This window comes from Rana temporaria, chromosome 2 (assembly GCF_905171775.1).
Source record: "Rana temporaria chromosome 2, aRanTem1.1, whole genome shotgun sequence".
In the NCBI taxonomy this organism is placed as follows: domain Eukaryota; kingdom Metazoa; phylum Chordata; class Amphibia; order Anura; family Ranidae; genus Rana; species Rana temporaria.
The window spans coordinates 375,756,071-375,768,682 of NC_053490.1; the positions used below are offsets into that span (position 1 = coordinate 375,756,071).

Genomic DNA, 12,612 nt, shown 5'->3' on the forward strand with positions numbered 1-12,612 from the left:
GTGCCACCTGCCAAGGCTAACTATTGCCATCCAGTGCCACCTGCCAATTAGTGCCACATGCCAGTGCCAACTATTGCCAATTAGTGCCACCTGCCAGTACCAACCAGTTTCACCTGCCAATGCCATCCAGTGCCACATGCCAATTAGTGCCACCTTCCAGTTTCACCTTAGTGCCAACCAGTGTCACCTGCCAGTGCCATCCAGTGCAACCTGCCAGTGCCAATTAGCGCCACCTGCCAAAAAATAAAAATCGGCCTAAAATATCGGCCGCAAAAATCGGCATCATATATCGGCCATCGGCCACCCCAAATTCTAAATATCGGCATCGGTATCGGCCAGAGAAAAACCCATATCGGTCGACCTCTAATGTATATATGTGTGTGTGTATATAATATAATTTTTTTTTTTTTTATTTTTTTTACCTGTTTTATAATGTATACTTTTACATATTTTTTGTACTTCTTTACAGCATCCTGCTTTGACTTCTGCCCGCACTATCCCTTGGGGTTCTTTCTGCTTTTTCAAATTATTTTTGGGATGTGGCAGCAAGTTTTGGGATTAACCGAAGCTCAATTTAGTTTCTCTTTCATAATTATCTATCTATCTATCTATCTATCTATCTATCTATCTATCTATCTATCTATCTATCTATCTATCTATCCATCCATCCATCCATCCATCTATCCATCTATCCATCCATCCATCCATCCATCCTAGAGAATTAAATGGCGGTTGTTGCAATACTTTCTTTCACACCGTATTTACGCAACTGTCTTACAAGCGCACTTTTTTGGGGGAAAAAAATACCTTTTTTAATAAAAATGAAGACAACAGTAAAGTTGGCCCAATTTTTTTTTTTTTTATATTGTGAAAGATAATGTTACGCCGAGTAAATTGATACCCAACATGTCACGCTTTAAAATTGCATCCGCTCGTAGAATGGCGATAAACTTTTACCCTTTAAAATCTCCATAGGCGATGTTGAAAAAATTCTACAGGTTGCAGGAAGTGTAGGGGGCTAGAATTTTTGTTCGCGCTCTACGAATCGCGGCGATACCTCACGTGTGTGGTTTGAACACCGCTATCATATGCGGGCGCTACTCGCGTATGCGTTGGCTTCTGAGCGCGAGCTTGGTGTGCCGGGGCGCGTTCCTGGCTCCTAACTGTTTTAGCTGGCTCCTAGATTCCAAGCAAATTTGTCAAGCCCTGTGTTATACCCATATTCATGTGAAATGTAGCAGCTCCTAACCCCCCCCCCCCCTCCAATCCCCAATTTTGGCAGCGAGTTGTGATCTTCCCTACCTCCGCTCACTGCCACAATCTGAAGGAAAACGCTCAGCAGCATCATTTTTAACACAGTGTTCTGTGGATGAATGGACTACAACTACCCACAGCCTTTGCAAATGTCAACTTGTAGTTCTCATTAAACTACCATTGCGCTGTTGAGTGCTCTGGTTGTTCATTGATTCTTCCTGTCAGTGTAAAACTACCTGTCTGTATCGGGTACTAGCAGATGGCTTACACTGTCAGTCTGCAGGTGATCTGCATGGTATCTGCGATCTGCTGACCTGGTGCAATTCTTTCCTTTTACCGCAAAAAAATGTGCATTTATTTTTTTTGTTAAAAGGTGAATTTTGGCCGAACCACACATCTGCACTTCGCCCGGGTTCACACTGCTAGCGAATTCAGCATGACTTGAATGCAACTTCTTTAACAGAAGTCAATGCAAGATGGACCAAAAGTAGTGCAGGAACCTTTTTCTAAGTCGCATTGATTAGAACAGTACCATTGTACTGAATGGGGTCCGACTTCTGATACGACAAGTGCTCCGAAGTCACAGCATCAGTGTGAACTAGGCCTATCTGTGAAGATTAGGGATGAGGTCCGGTGTGTTCAAATCTTGGGGCCATATTCCCGTAGATTTCGGGCGGGCGTCGCGTAAGCCATTTACACTCCGCCGCCCCAACCTACAGGAGCAAGTGCTGTATTCCCCAAACACTTGCTCCGTAGTTTGGGGCGTCGTAGTGTAATTGGCCCGGCATATCCCCGCGTAACTCCAAGGGGGCGGCTTGTATTTAAATTAAGCACGCCCCCGTTTCGAGTGAACTGCGCATGCGCCGGGCTAAAAATAGCCCAGTGCGCATGCTCCAGTTCTCGGCGGAAAACGTCAATGACGCCGACGTGTGCGTCATTGACGTAAAGTCGTATTCACGAACGACTTAGAAAAACAACGTGCCTGACGGGAAAAGACGACGCGTACCCGACGCCATACTTAACGTACGTGGGACTGGCGTAAGGTTACCCCTCATATAGCAGGGGTAACCTTACGCTAACGATGTTAGCGACGGTTACGCGGCGCGATTTCGTTCGGGAATCGGCGTATCAGGCTCATTTGCATAAACAAATGAGACCTGAACGTAAACACCACCTAGCGGCCGGTGGCGAATTACATTTAGGATCCGACAGTGTAAGTGACTTACACTAGTCGAATCCTAGCCTAAATCTGGCGTATCTTGTTTTGTGAATACAAAATAATGATACGCCGACATGAAATTCAATTTACGCCGGTGTATCAGTAGATACACCGGCGTAACTTGTTTGAGAATATGGCCCTCGGTCCATAATGCCCAAAGCAAACCCTCCAGGGACCAGTTACTGTACTGGATCAATTATAAGCAGCCAAGGTATTCTGCCACCCAGCAGCTTCTTCATATACATGCCCATTGTATATGTTTGGCTGCAGGGCAGGGAATATCCCGGCCATAGATGATTTGGCTCAGTACAGGTGACAGCTCCTTGGTGGCCTTTGCACACTTAGGTTTGCATCCTTCTCTCATTACACCCATCACTAATTAAGATAAGGAGTGGAAAGCACACAAGCAGTTTAATGCTACGTGTGTGTGTGTATATATGTGTGTGTGTGTGTGTGTGTGTATATATATATATGTGTGTGTGTGTGTGTGTGTGTGTGTGTATATATATATATATATGTATGTATGTATGTATGTATGTATGTATGTGTGTGTGTATATATATATATATATATATATATATATATATGTATGTATGTGTGTATATATATATATATATATATATATATATATATATATATAATATATATAATTATAAAAATATTTCCTCCTTTTTTTTTTTTTTCATTGCTAATCTATTCTAACCTGTTCCAGCTACTTTAACCACTTAAACACCAGACCATTTTGTTGCTAAAGGACCAGGCCCCTTTTTGCGATTCAGCACTGCATCGATTTAACTGACAATTGCGCCGTCGTGCGATGTGGCTCTCAAACAAAATTGATGTCCTTTTTTTTTTTTTTTTTTTTTTTTTTTCAACAAATAGAGCTTTCTTTTGGTGATATTTGATCACCTATGCGGTTTTTATTTTTTGTGCTATAAACAAAAATAGAGTGACAATTTTGAAAAAAATGCAATATCTTTTACTTTTTGCTGTAATAAATATCCCCCAAAAATATATATAAAAACAAAACAAAAAAAAAACTTTTTTTTTCCCCCTCAGTTTAGGCTGATACGCATTCTTCTACATATTTTTGGTAAAAACAATCGCAATAAGCGTTTTATTGATTGGTTTGCCCAAAAGTTATAGGGCCAGATCCACGAAGTGTTTACGCTGGTGTATCTATTGATACGCCGCGTAACTTCTAGTTTGCTCCGGCGTATCTTTGTTTTGTATCCACAAAACAAGATGTGCCTGAAGCTGAGCTAGATCCGACTGGCGTACGTCTTAGTACACCGTCGGATCTAAGGTGCATATTTACGCTGGCCGCTAGGTGGCGTTCCCGTCGATTTCCGCGTCGAGTATGCAAATTGGCTAGATACGGCGATCCACGAACGTACGTCCGGCCGGCGCATTTTTTTTTACGTCGTTTACGTTAGGCTTTTTTCGGCGTATAGTTACCCCTGCTATATGAGGCGTATCCTATGTTAAGTTTGGACGTCGTTCCCGTGTCAAATTTTGAAAATGTTACGTCGTTTGGGTAAGTCGTTCGCGAATAGGGCTTTGCGTAGAATGACGTTCACGTCGTAAGCATTGGCTTGTTGCGGGTTAATTTCGAGCATGCGTACTGGGATACCCCCACGGACGGCGCATGCGCCGTTCAGAAAAAACGTCAGTTACGCCGGGTCAAGACGTATTACCATAAAACACGCCCCCATCTCATCCATTTGAATTGCGCGCCCTTACGCCAACACAGATACACTACGCCGGCGTAACTTACGGCGCAAATTCTTTGAGAATATGGGAAATACGCTGTAAATTACGGCGGCGTCGTGTATCTGAGATACACTACGCCGGCCGTAAAGAAGCGCAGCGCTTCGTGGATCTGGCCCAAAGCGTCTACATAATAGGGGATAGTTTTATGGCATTTTTATTAATAATTTTTTTTAACTAGTAATGGCGGCGATCAGCTTTTTTATTTTATTTAAACATCATGACTGCGACATTATGGCGGACACATCGGACACTTTTGACCCCATTTTGTGACCATTGTAATTTTTTCAGTGATCAGTGCTATAAAAATGCACCGTTTACTGTGAAAATGACACTGGCAGTGAAGGGGTTAACCTATAGGGGCGCTGAAGGGGTTAAGTGTGACCTAAGGGAGTTCTTCTTACTGTGTGGGGGTGTGGCTTGGCGTGTGATGTCACTGATCATCATTCTCTATGACAGGGAACAGACGATCAGTGACAGCCTGACTTGGAAGCACGGGGAGAGGTGTGTTTTACACTTACCTCTCCCCATTCTTCAGCCCTGTGACCCGATCGTGGGACACCAGCGGCGATCGGGTACACGGGTCCTGTGGGCGCAGTCACGGAGTACCCCGACCGGGTCGCGAGCGTGCCGGCAACCCACGGCTATGCATATCAAAGGAGACGTACCTGTACGCCAATATGCGCAGCCGTGCCATTCTGCCAACGTACATTGGTGTGCGGAGGTTGGCAAGCAGTTGAAGAGGTTGTAAACCTCCATGGGGAAGTTGTACCTATAGGTACTGTAAATATCTCCTAAATGTGCACAGTCCAGGAGATAGTTAATACTTACTGAGCCAATGATGTCATCGGCGCATGCACTCTGAAGGAATGGCCACTCGTGCAGTTTCTTTAGGCGCGTGCCGTGACCGGTGACTCCCGTGCGCATGTGGCTCTGGCTGGTCACAGAGCCGGAGTCTGCGGCCCTGGAAGGAAGGCATGCCAAGATGGACGCGTCCTGCAGCTGGGACAACGCGGTCTTTGTTTGCAGGTAAGTGTCACATTGTGTGTAGCACATTATGCTTTTACTTTGCAGGGACGAAGAAAAACCCACCAAGGTTTACTTCCTCTTTAATGTTTACATGTGTATGCTGCAGTATTGGCTGCACTTCGTTGCTCTGGGCCAGTCAACTGATATTGGCAACAGTGGATGATGCCTGTTATGTGTGTCTGCATTACTACCTGTAGCTCCAGCTAGGGATGTGTGTGACAGGCTGATGATGCTGGAGTGTAATTGTGAGTCAGTAGTCTCCCCATAACAGAGTGCCTGAAGAGGACCTGTATGAGAGGATCGCTACTTAGTCATTTAAAGTGACTGTGAACTGCAGACATGAAATATGAACAAAGCATATCCCTAGTTCTGTATGTACTCAATTAAGAGCACTAAGTGTTATTTCTGTCTGCTGCTTCCTTCCTCTATCAGAATGAGTCAGTTCTTATAAGTTTTCCTGACACCAAGGGAAAAATGGTGACAGAGGAGGGACCTCCAACAGATTGACAACCTCAACTCGGTTCCTGTGTGATATTTGAAGGGGGTGTGTCACCTCCCTCCAATCAGCTCTCAGACCTTTCCTCACTGAGCTCTGCTGAATGGAACTTTTTTTTTTCTGAACTCTCAGACAAGCTTTATAAATTCTGCACTTTGAACAGCTGTAGAGAAGAGAGAGCTGCAGCTAAAGAGGTACAGGCATACCCTCACTTTCCGTACAGTCGCAAGTACGGACACATTGTTGTCTATGGGAAATCTTGGTCGGCTTGACATGGCAGTGCTCCCGGTTCTCGGCCAATCAGGTTCACCGGGTCTGGTTACCGGTAACCTGATTGGCTGAAGCGACGTCTGGAGGAGGATGGCTGACCCGAAAAAGGTGGGGGGGACTGGCGGTTTTTGTGGGGGCAAAGCAGCGGCAATTGATGGCGTGGCTGCTTTTGATGGGCACAGTGAGGCTGCAATTGATGTTTTTTTTTTTTTTTTTTCGTTTGTTTGCGCCCCCCAAAAATTTTGAGCACCAGCCGCCACTGCATACGCTGGTCGTAAAACTGTCTCGTCAAACAAGTCGCTATACGCACAGGTCAAAAGTCAGGCCAGTTCCTGCCAAACCAACTGTTTTCAGCCCACCCGTGTGTACCCAGCTTAAAAGCCTGTCCCCCTACCGGCATGCCACAGAAAAAGGACCCTGCCGAGTCAGACCTATCGCTCTACAATCAACAAAGCTCATTGTATCGGCTGTTTGGGGTCTCTGACTCAACAAGGATTTTTTTTTTCCCGCTGGTGCAAATTGGATCATGCTTTGCTGGGATTTTTCCCCTTCCTCTGGATCAATTGTGGGTATAGGATTGTATGGTGTGTGTGTGTGTGTGTGTGTGTGTGTGTGTGTGTGTTTTATTTTTTTATTATTAATAATAATAATAATAATTATGTGTGTGTGTGTGTGTGTGTGTGTGTGTGTGTGTGTGTGTGTGTATATATATATATATATATATATATATATATATATATATATATATATATATATATATATATATATATATATATATATATTAATATAAAAATTCCAAACTGACTAACTATGTAACTATTTACTGCAGAACCAATATGCATTGTCTCTTCTGCAATAAAATCCACTTTCCTGCCTGTTCACAATCCCCTGTAAAATGTACACTGAGCTGCACATGTGCATGCCTGTCATCCTGTGCCAAACAAGCAAAACGACCCAAGACTGGCACTTGAAAGAACCTGGGGAAAAGATACCAGCAAGGAACCTCACGGGCGTTGGATAGTTGGAGATACAAATGAATCACGTATTCAGTAATGCTAAACTATATATATATATATATATATATATATATATATATATATATATATATATATATATATATATATATATATATATATATATATATATATATATATATATATATATTTTTTTTTTTTTTGGCACATTAGGCCCTCTTTCACACCGCTGCGATTTGTCATGCGAACTGACAGTTCCAAATTGCTTGACAAGTCGTACCCCATTGCTGACTATGGAACTGTTCAAATTGTCGCGACTCATGTTGCAGCAACTCTGAAAATTGGTTCCTGCACTACTGTTCCGATTTTCATTAGACTTCTATAAAACGAAGCCGCAATGAAATCTGAGGTGCAAATCGCACTGATCTTTGCCTTTTTGAAGTCGCGCTGAAGTAGCGGGATTTTGAAGTTGCACTTGTGTGAACCAGGGCTAAAAGAAAAGAGCTGTGTTCATTTGCTAGAAATCTTTGAATGCTTTAGTGTTGCACAATGTTGTCGGCTACAGTATTTGTTTACTGCTGCTTGTGGAAATTTGGTTGGCTGGGCTGCCCACAAGGAAGCCTTCCAGTGTTTGATTAGTGTACATAGTGTAAACCCTGTTTTGTGGCTCTCTGTACAGGTTTTGCTGTACAAGGCTGCCTGTCTTCATGTACAAGAATATCATTTGTTTGGGGAAAAGGCTATTGGACAAATATCCAAACAAGTCTGAATGCCTGAAACTAGTTTTACTACTTTAGCATGTTGGTAAAACTGTACGTAGCTTTGCAACTATGTAGTGCATCCAGGTAAATTATACCTTGTTTTTCTCAGGATAAATGGGGCCCCACATGGTACTTAATGTGTGTGTGTGCGTGTGTGTGTGCGTGTTTTTTTATTTTTTATTTTATTTTTTAAATATATTTCTTGCAATTACCATCATCCACCACCAAAGAGCCACCTGAAATAAATTGTCCTACGCTTGACGATCACAGAAATATTACATGTGCAAGGCCGCCATCGGGGGGATACAGACATTACACCTGTAAGGGACCCGATGGTCCCGGGGGCCCATTAACCCCCCCCCCCCCCCACCTATTATCTCGTGTCAGGAGAGAAGAGATTACAGCCCCGTTCTCTGCTCCAGGGGGGCCCTGCCTAAAGCTGTGCAATATTTGTTTGTATGAGCAGTAGGGCCCAGAAACAATAGTACGCTATGGTGTGTTTTTTTTTTGCAGGTCATTGGATTTGCATCGGCAAACGTGTGTGTGTGTATGTATGTGTATGTGTGTGTATATATATATATAATATATAATTTTTTTTTAATAAAGGATTGTTTTGTGTTTTTATTCACTTTGACATTTTTATGGTGAATGTGTAGAGGTACTCTACCTCCTACTCCTTTACATGCATCCACTTGACATAGTCCACCCCTTCTGAAATGGGCCTTTACCCAGCTTTTTAAGTAAGAGCCAGGTAGGTAGTAGTAATTGTAGGAGGCAATCAACAGCAGCCTACATGGTTTTTCTCCAGTAAATTGTGGTTGCACCGATGCCGTTTGTGGTGTTTTATTTTTATTTTTTTTCTATTCTTGGCAAGCACGGGTACCTTTTTAGGCGGCGCCATTTGAAGCCAATCAAAATGAATGGTCTCAAATCTCGCTGCAAAGAATCACATGTAATTTAAACAGGAATGCAATGCGATTGCATGGGGTTTCCTCCACCACTCCTGTATGTACCCAGGCTGAAGTCACGTCTGAGCTCACACAAGCCGTGGGAAAAGTGCATGCGATTCGGGCAGAAATCACTCCGCATTTCCGTTCATCTTGCATGCGATTCTTTGCAGTGCGATTTCAGCCCATTCATTTTGAAAGATATCGGTTTCAGTTATCGGAGCATTAGTACTTGTTCAAATGCTTGGTATCAACACCATTGCAACCCTACTTTAAATAGCTGAACAACTAAGATGTTGTGTTCTTGAAGCTGCCATTGCCATTTTACTGTGAGTTCTAGATTTACTATAAACACGCCTTTTATATGCAGACTGGGAATAGAGTTTGTGGCAAGGTTTTCTGGGTTCTTTATTGTCCTCATTTTAAACGTGCAGTGTGTATAATTAATGATGTACTTGTGTTCGTCTTACAGCATCAATTTCCTTCCTGCTATCAAATTGCACTTGCTGCTGCAGCATACTAATTAGATAGAGACCTTGGCACCTTGGTTTTTATATGATGATAAAGCTTTTGTGCATTTATTTTTTTAAATGTCCCCATGTAAAGCAGATAAATGTTATTCTCATGGAAAAAGTGCTAGTAACTTTATTCAAAAACCCAATTTTTACTGTTTTGCACAGCATGTGTAATAGTGAGAATCTCTGCTGTCTGTGAGCCTGGTAGAGGAATTTTCTTCCCAATTTTCGGTTCTGTCTGACATCCACCATTTAAACAGGATGCAAGGGAAATCTCTCCAACCAGGACAGCAATAAAAACCTCACAGAGGGTCTTAAAGTTGTTGTAAAAGCCCAAGGTTTTTAACCTAAATGCATTCTATGCATGAAGGTAAAAAACCTGTGTGCAGGAGCCCCCCCTAATACTTACCTGAGCCCCCTCTCGATCCAGCGATGTTCGAGGGAGGAGCTGCAGGAACCCAGCAGAAGAGAGGAGCGCTGGCCTGGGATTCGATAAGAGGAGGATCTGGACTGCTCTGTGCAAAACCAACAGCACAAAGCAGATGAGTATAACATGTTTGTTTGTTTTTTGTTTGTTTTTTAAAACAAGGCTTTAATACAGTATCACTTTAAAGGGGTTGTAAATCCTTGTAGTGTTTGTTGTTATAAAAACATTTCATACTTCCCTCCACTGTGCAGTTCGTTTTGCACAGAGTGGCCCCGATCCACCTCTTCTGGGGTCACCCGGCGGCGATATCGGCTCCTCCCCACTTCAGAAAACCACCTAGGAGAAGCGCTCTCCTTGGGGGTCCCCATGCAGGCACGCTCCAGAGTCTGGCTTTTGCATCCATAGACACATAATGCCAGACTCAGCCCCGCCCCATAGGATGCATTAAGGTGAAAAAATACGAGGGTTTACAACCCCTTTAAATAAAGGTGTACTAAAATCTTTGCATTGTATAATTGCATCTAGAGATTTTTTTTTTAATTTTTTTTTATTTCTCTCAACAAGGTGAAGTTAGCCATGCATATGCATAGTTGATAATGCTATGAATTAAAATCTTCAATGTAACTTTTGTATTTTTTTTTCCCTTTACAGTTTTGTATTTCCTTTAGGGACCGGCATTGGATCATCTCAAGGTATGTATGTTTTTTTTTTTTTCTTCTAACTGCTTCCCACCTGGCTGCCCTCATATCACTGTCTCCAGCCATTGTCTCTGATCACCACCAGTGCTGCCAGTCCGTATCCATAATCCCCACCACACCAATTGGTGTCCTAATCACCGCCACCCACTTACAGTGTCCCTAATCGCTGCCACACCAGAGCATTGCATTGCGGCCGTGACATGTATACATTCAAATGCACTGCTTCTACAGCAGTTGTAGGGCAGTAAAACCACACCTCAATCGTAAGGTTTTATCGCCCACCAACCTCCTTCTTTTTTTTTTTTTTTTTTTTTTTTTTTTATAATTTAAGTCAAAAAGGTGTTTATTAAACAAGTTCAAACAATTTCCAATGTACAGACTGCATTTTCACATATTTATAGCTACAATGTACAATCCTCCTTCACAGTCATCCTATCATCATAGCCATCAAGTCTACAATATACTGATGCATACATACTAATACCGTGCATCTGGTGTTATCCATCACTACCTCTTTAGGGTCCACCTGTAGGGCATTGCAAAAGTCTGGATATCACCAGTTCTCTGGGATTTAGTCCAGGGGTATCTAACCATGGTGCCCAGATTCTTTCAAATCTGCTTGGACTGCGTGTTTTTCTGATAGTGGGTATCTGTCATTTTAAAGTTTGTAATGGCCACAGCTGTTGGAAGTATTATATCTGATTGACCAATTTCTTCTTGCTATAGGAATGATACCGATGCAACAACAAACAGCCCGATTTCCTATGGTACCCATGATGCAATCAAATGTTCAAAATATGATGGCCGTTGGATATAGTCCTCAGATTCCCCAAGCAGCGATGGCCATGCAGGTAATTCTCTGAGTGATGGTAATGGAATTTGGGGAATGTGTGAATTTGATTTCTTCCGCACGCTGCTATTTTATGGTTTAGCTTTACCATTTCCTCCTCACTCCCCTGATCATAATGATGAGGTTAAAGTGGAAATCCATGCAAAAGCTAAAATCTCTGCATCTATAGATACCACCGATCTAACACTATACTCTCTAGCCTTATAAACAAAAAATGAGTATACATACCTTTTTTTTTTTTTAACCCGTTCCGACCCGATCTCCAGCGGCAGAAGCTCTGCAAAGGACACGACCAACAATGGCTGTAAAATGAATTGGAAGTGACGTCGCCCATAGAGTTACTATGGGGCATCCGTTGTCTGTGTCCTCTGCACCCACCTCCACAGCGAATCCGTCTGACAGCTCAGCGCAGGAATCGTGACGTATAGGATTGTCCCGATACTAGTATCGAGACCGATAACGAGCATTTGCGCGAGTACTTGTATTCGTGCAAATGCTCCCGATGCCTTAGCCGATACCTGCAGAGGGCGGTGCGTCGATCTGCCAGGGAGTGCAGCATTCAGGGCGACCGGAGCATCACATTTGGTCGCAGAAGTGACGCTCCGTGTAGCCGTCAGACGCCCATCTTTGTACACCCTGCACTCGGTACACAGTATGCCAGCAGTGGACATCTTGTTACACCCAGCCCATATAGATTGGGCTGGGTGTAACAAGATGGCCGCTGCCGCTTTAATGCGGCCGAGTGCAAGGATTACCAGGATGGGCATTGCAGGCAGCCTTCCCTAATGGCATTTTAGTGCCTGCACATCAGTACTCATAAATGGCAGCTGTCAGTGCCCTCTGCCAGTGCCAGACAGCCATCTATCAGTGCTACAGATCAGTGCCACCTAATCTGTATTGTGCTTAGAGAAACTGTCACATGACATTTAAAAAAAAGTATTGGTAATCGGTATCGGCGAGCACTTGAAAAAAAGTATCGGTACTTGTACTCGGTCTTAAAAAAGTGGTATCGGGACAACCCTAGCGACGGAGCGGCTTCAAAAAAGGTGTGTATGCTTGTGTGTTTTATTTATTTATGTTTTCTTTTCTTTACAGGGCTAGAGAGATTAGTGTTAGAATGCTGGTGGCTTTAGATGTAGAGATTTTAGTTTTTACGTGGACTTCCACTTTAAGTCATTGCCTAGTTAGCCAGCTGGAAGTTGAGAGGCTATATTGAACCAGAAGCAAAGTGTGTCACTTTCCTCACTGTTCAATGTGGCAGATGTGTAAATTAGGGATGCACTGATACCAGTTTTTTATGACCGCGTACAAGTTCTGACACTTTCTCAAAAACTTGCTGATACCAATTACTGATACCCATTTTAAATGTGTCATGTGACAGTTCTTTTAGGGCTCATTCACA

At 43.1% G+C, this 12,612-nt stretch overlaps 1 protein-coding gene across 3 annotated transcripts in view; it reads left to right on the forward strand.

Moving 5' to 3' along the window:
• The window catches only part of SYNRG (synergin gamma), a 108,794-nt gene that overhangs the window by 5,506 nt on the left and 90,676 nt on the right, over positions 1-12,612 (forward strand). For all 3 annotated transcript variants that reach the window (XM_040337815.1, XM_040337816.1, XM_040337817.1), the window contains exons 2-3: positions 10,314-10,354; positions 11,087-11,211. In XM_040337815.1, the coding sequence (XP_040193749.1) occupies positions 10,314-10,354; positions 11,087-11,211 (166 nt within the window). The remainder of the gene's footprint in view (positions 1-10,313; positions 10,355-11,086; positions 11,212-12,612) is intronic.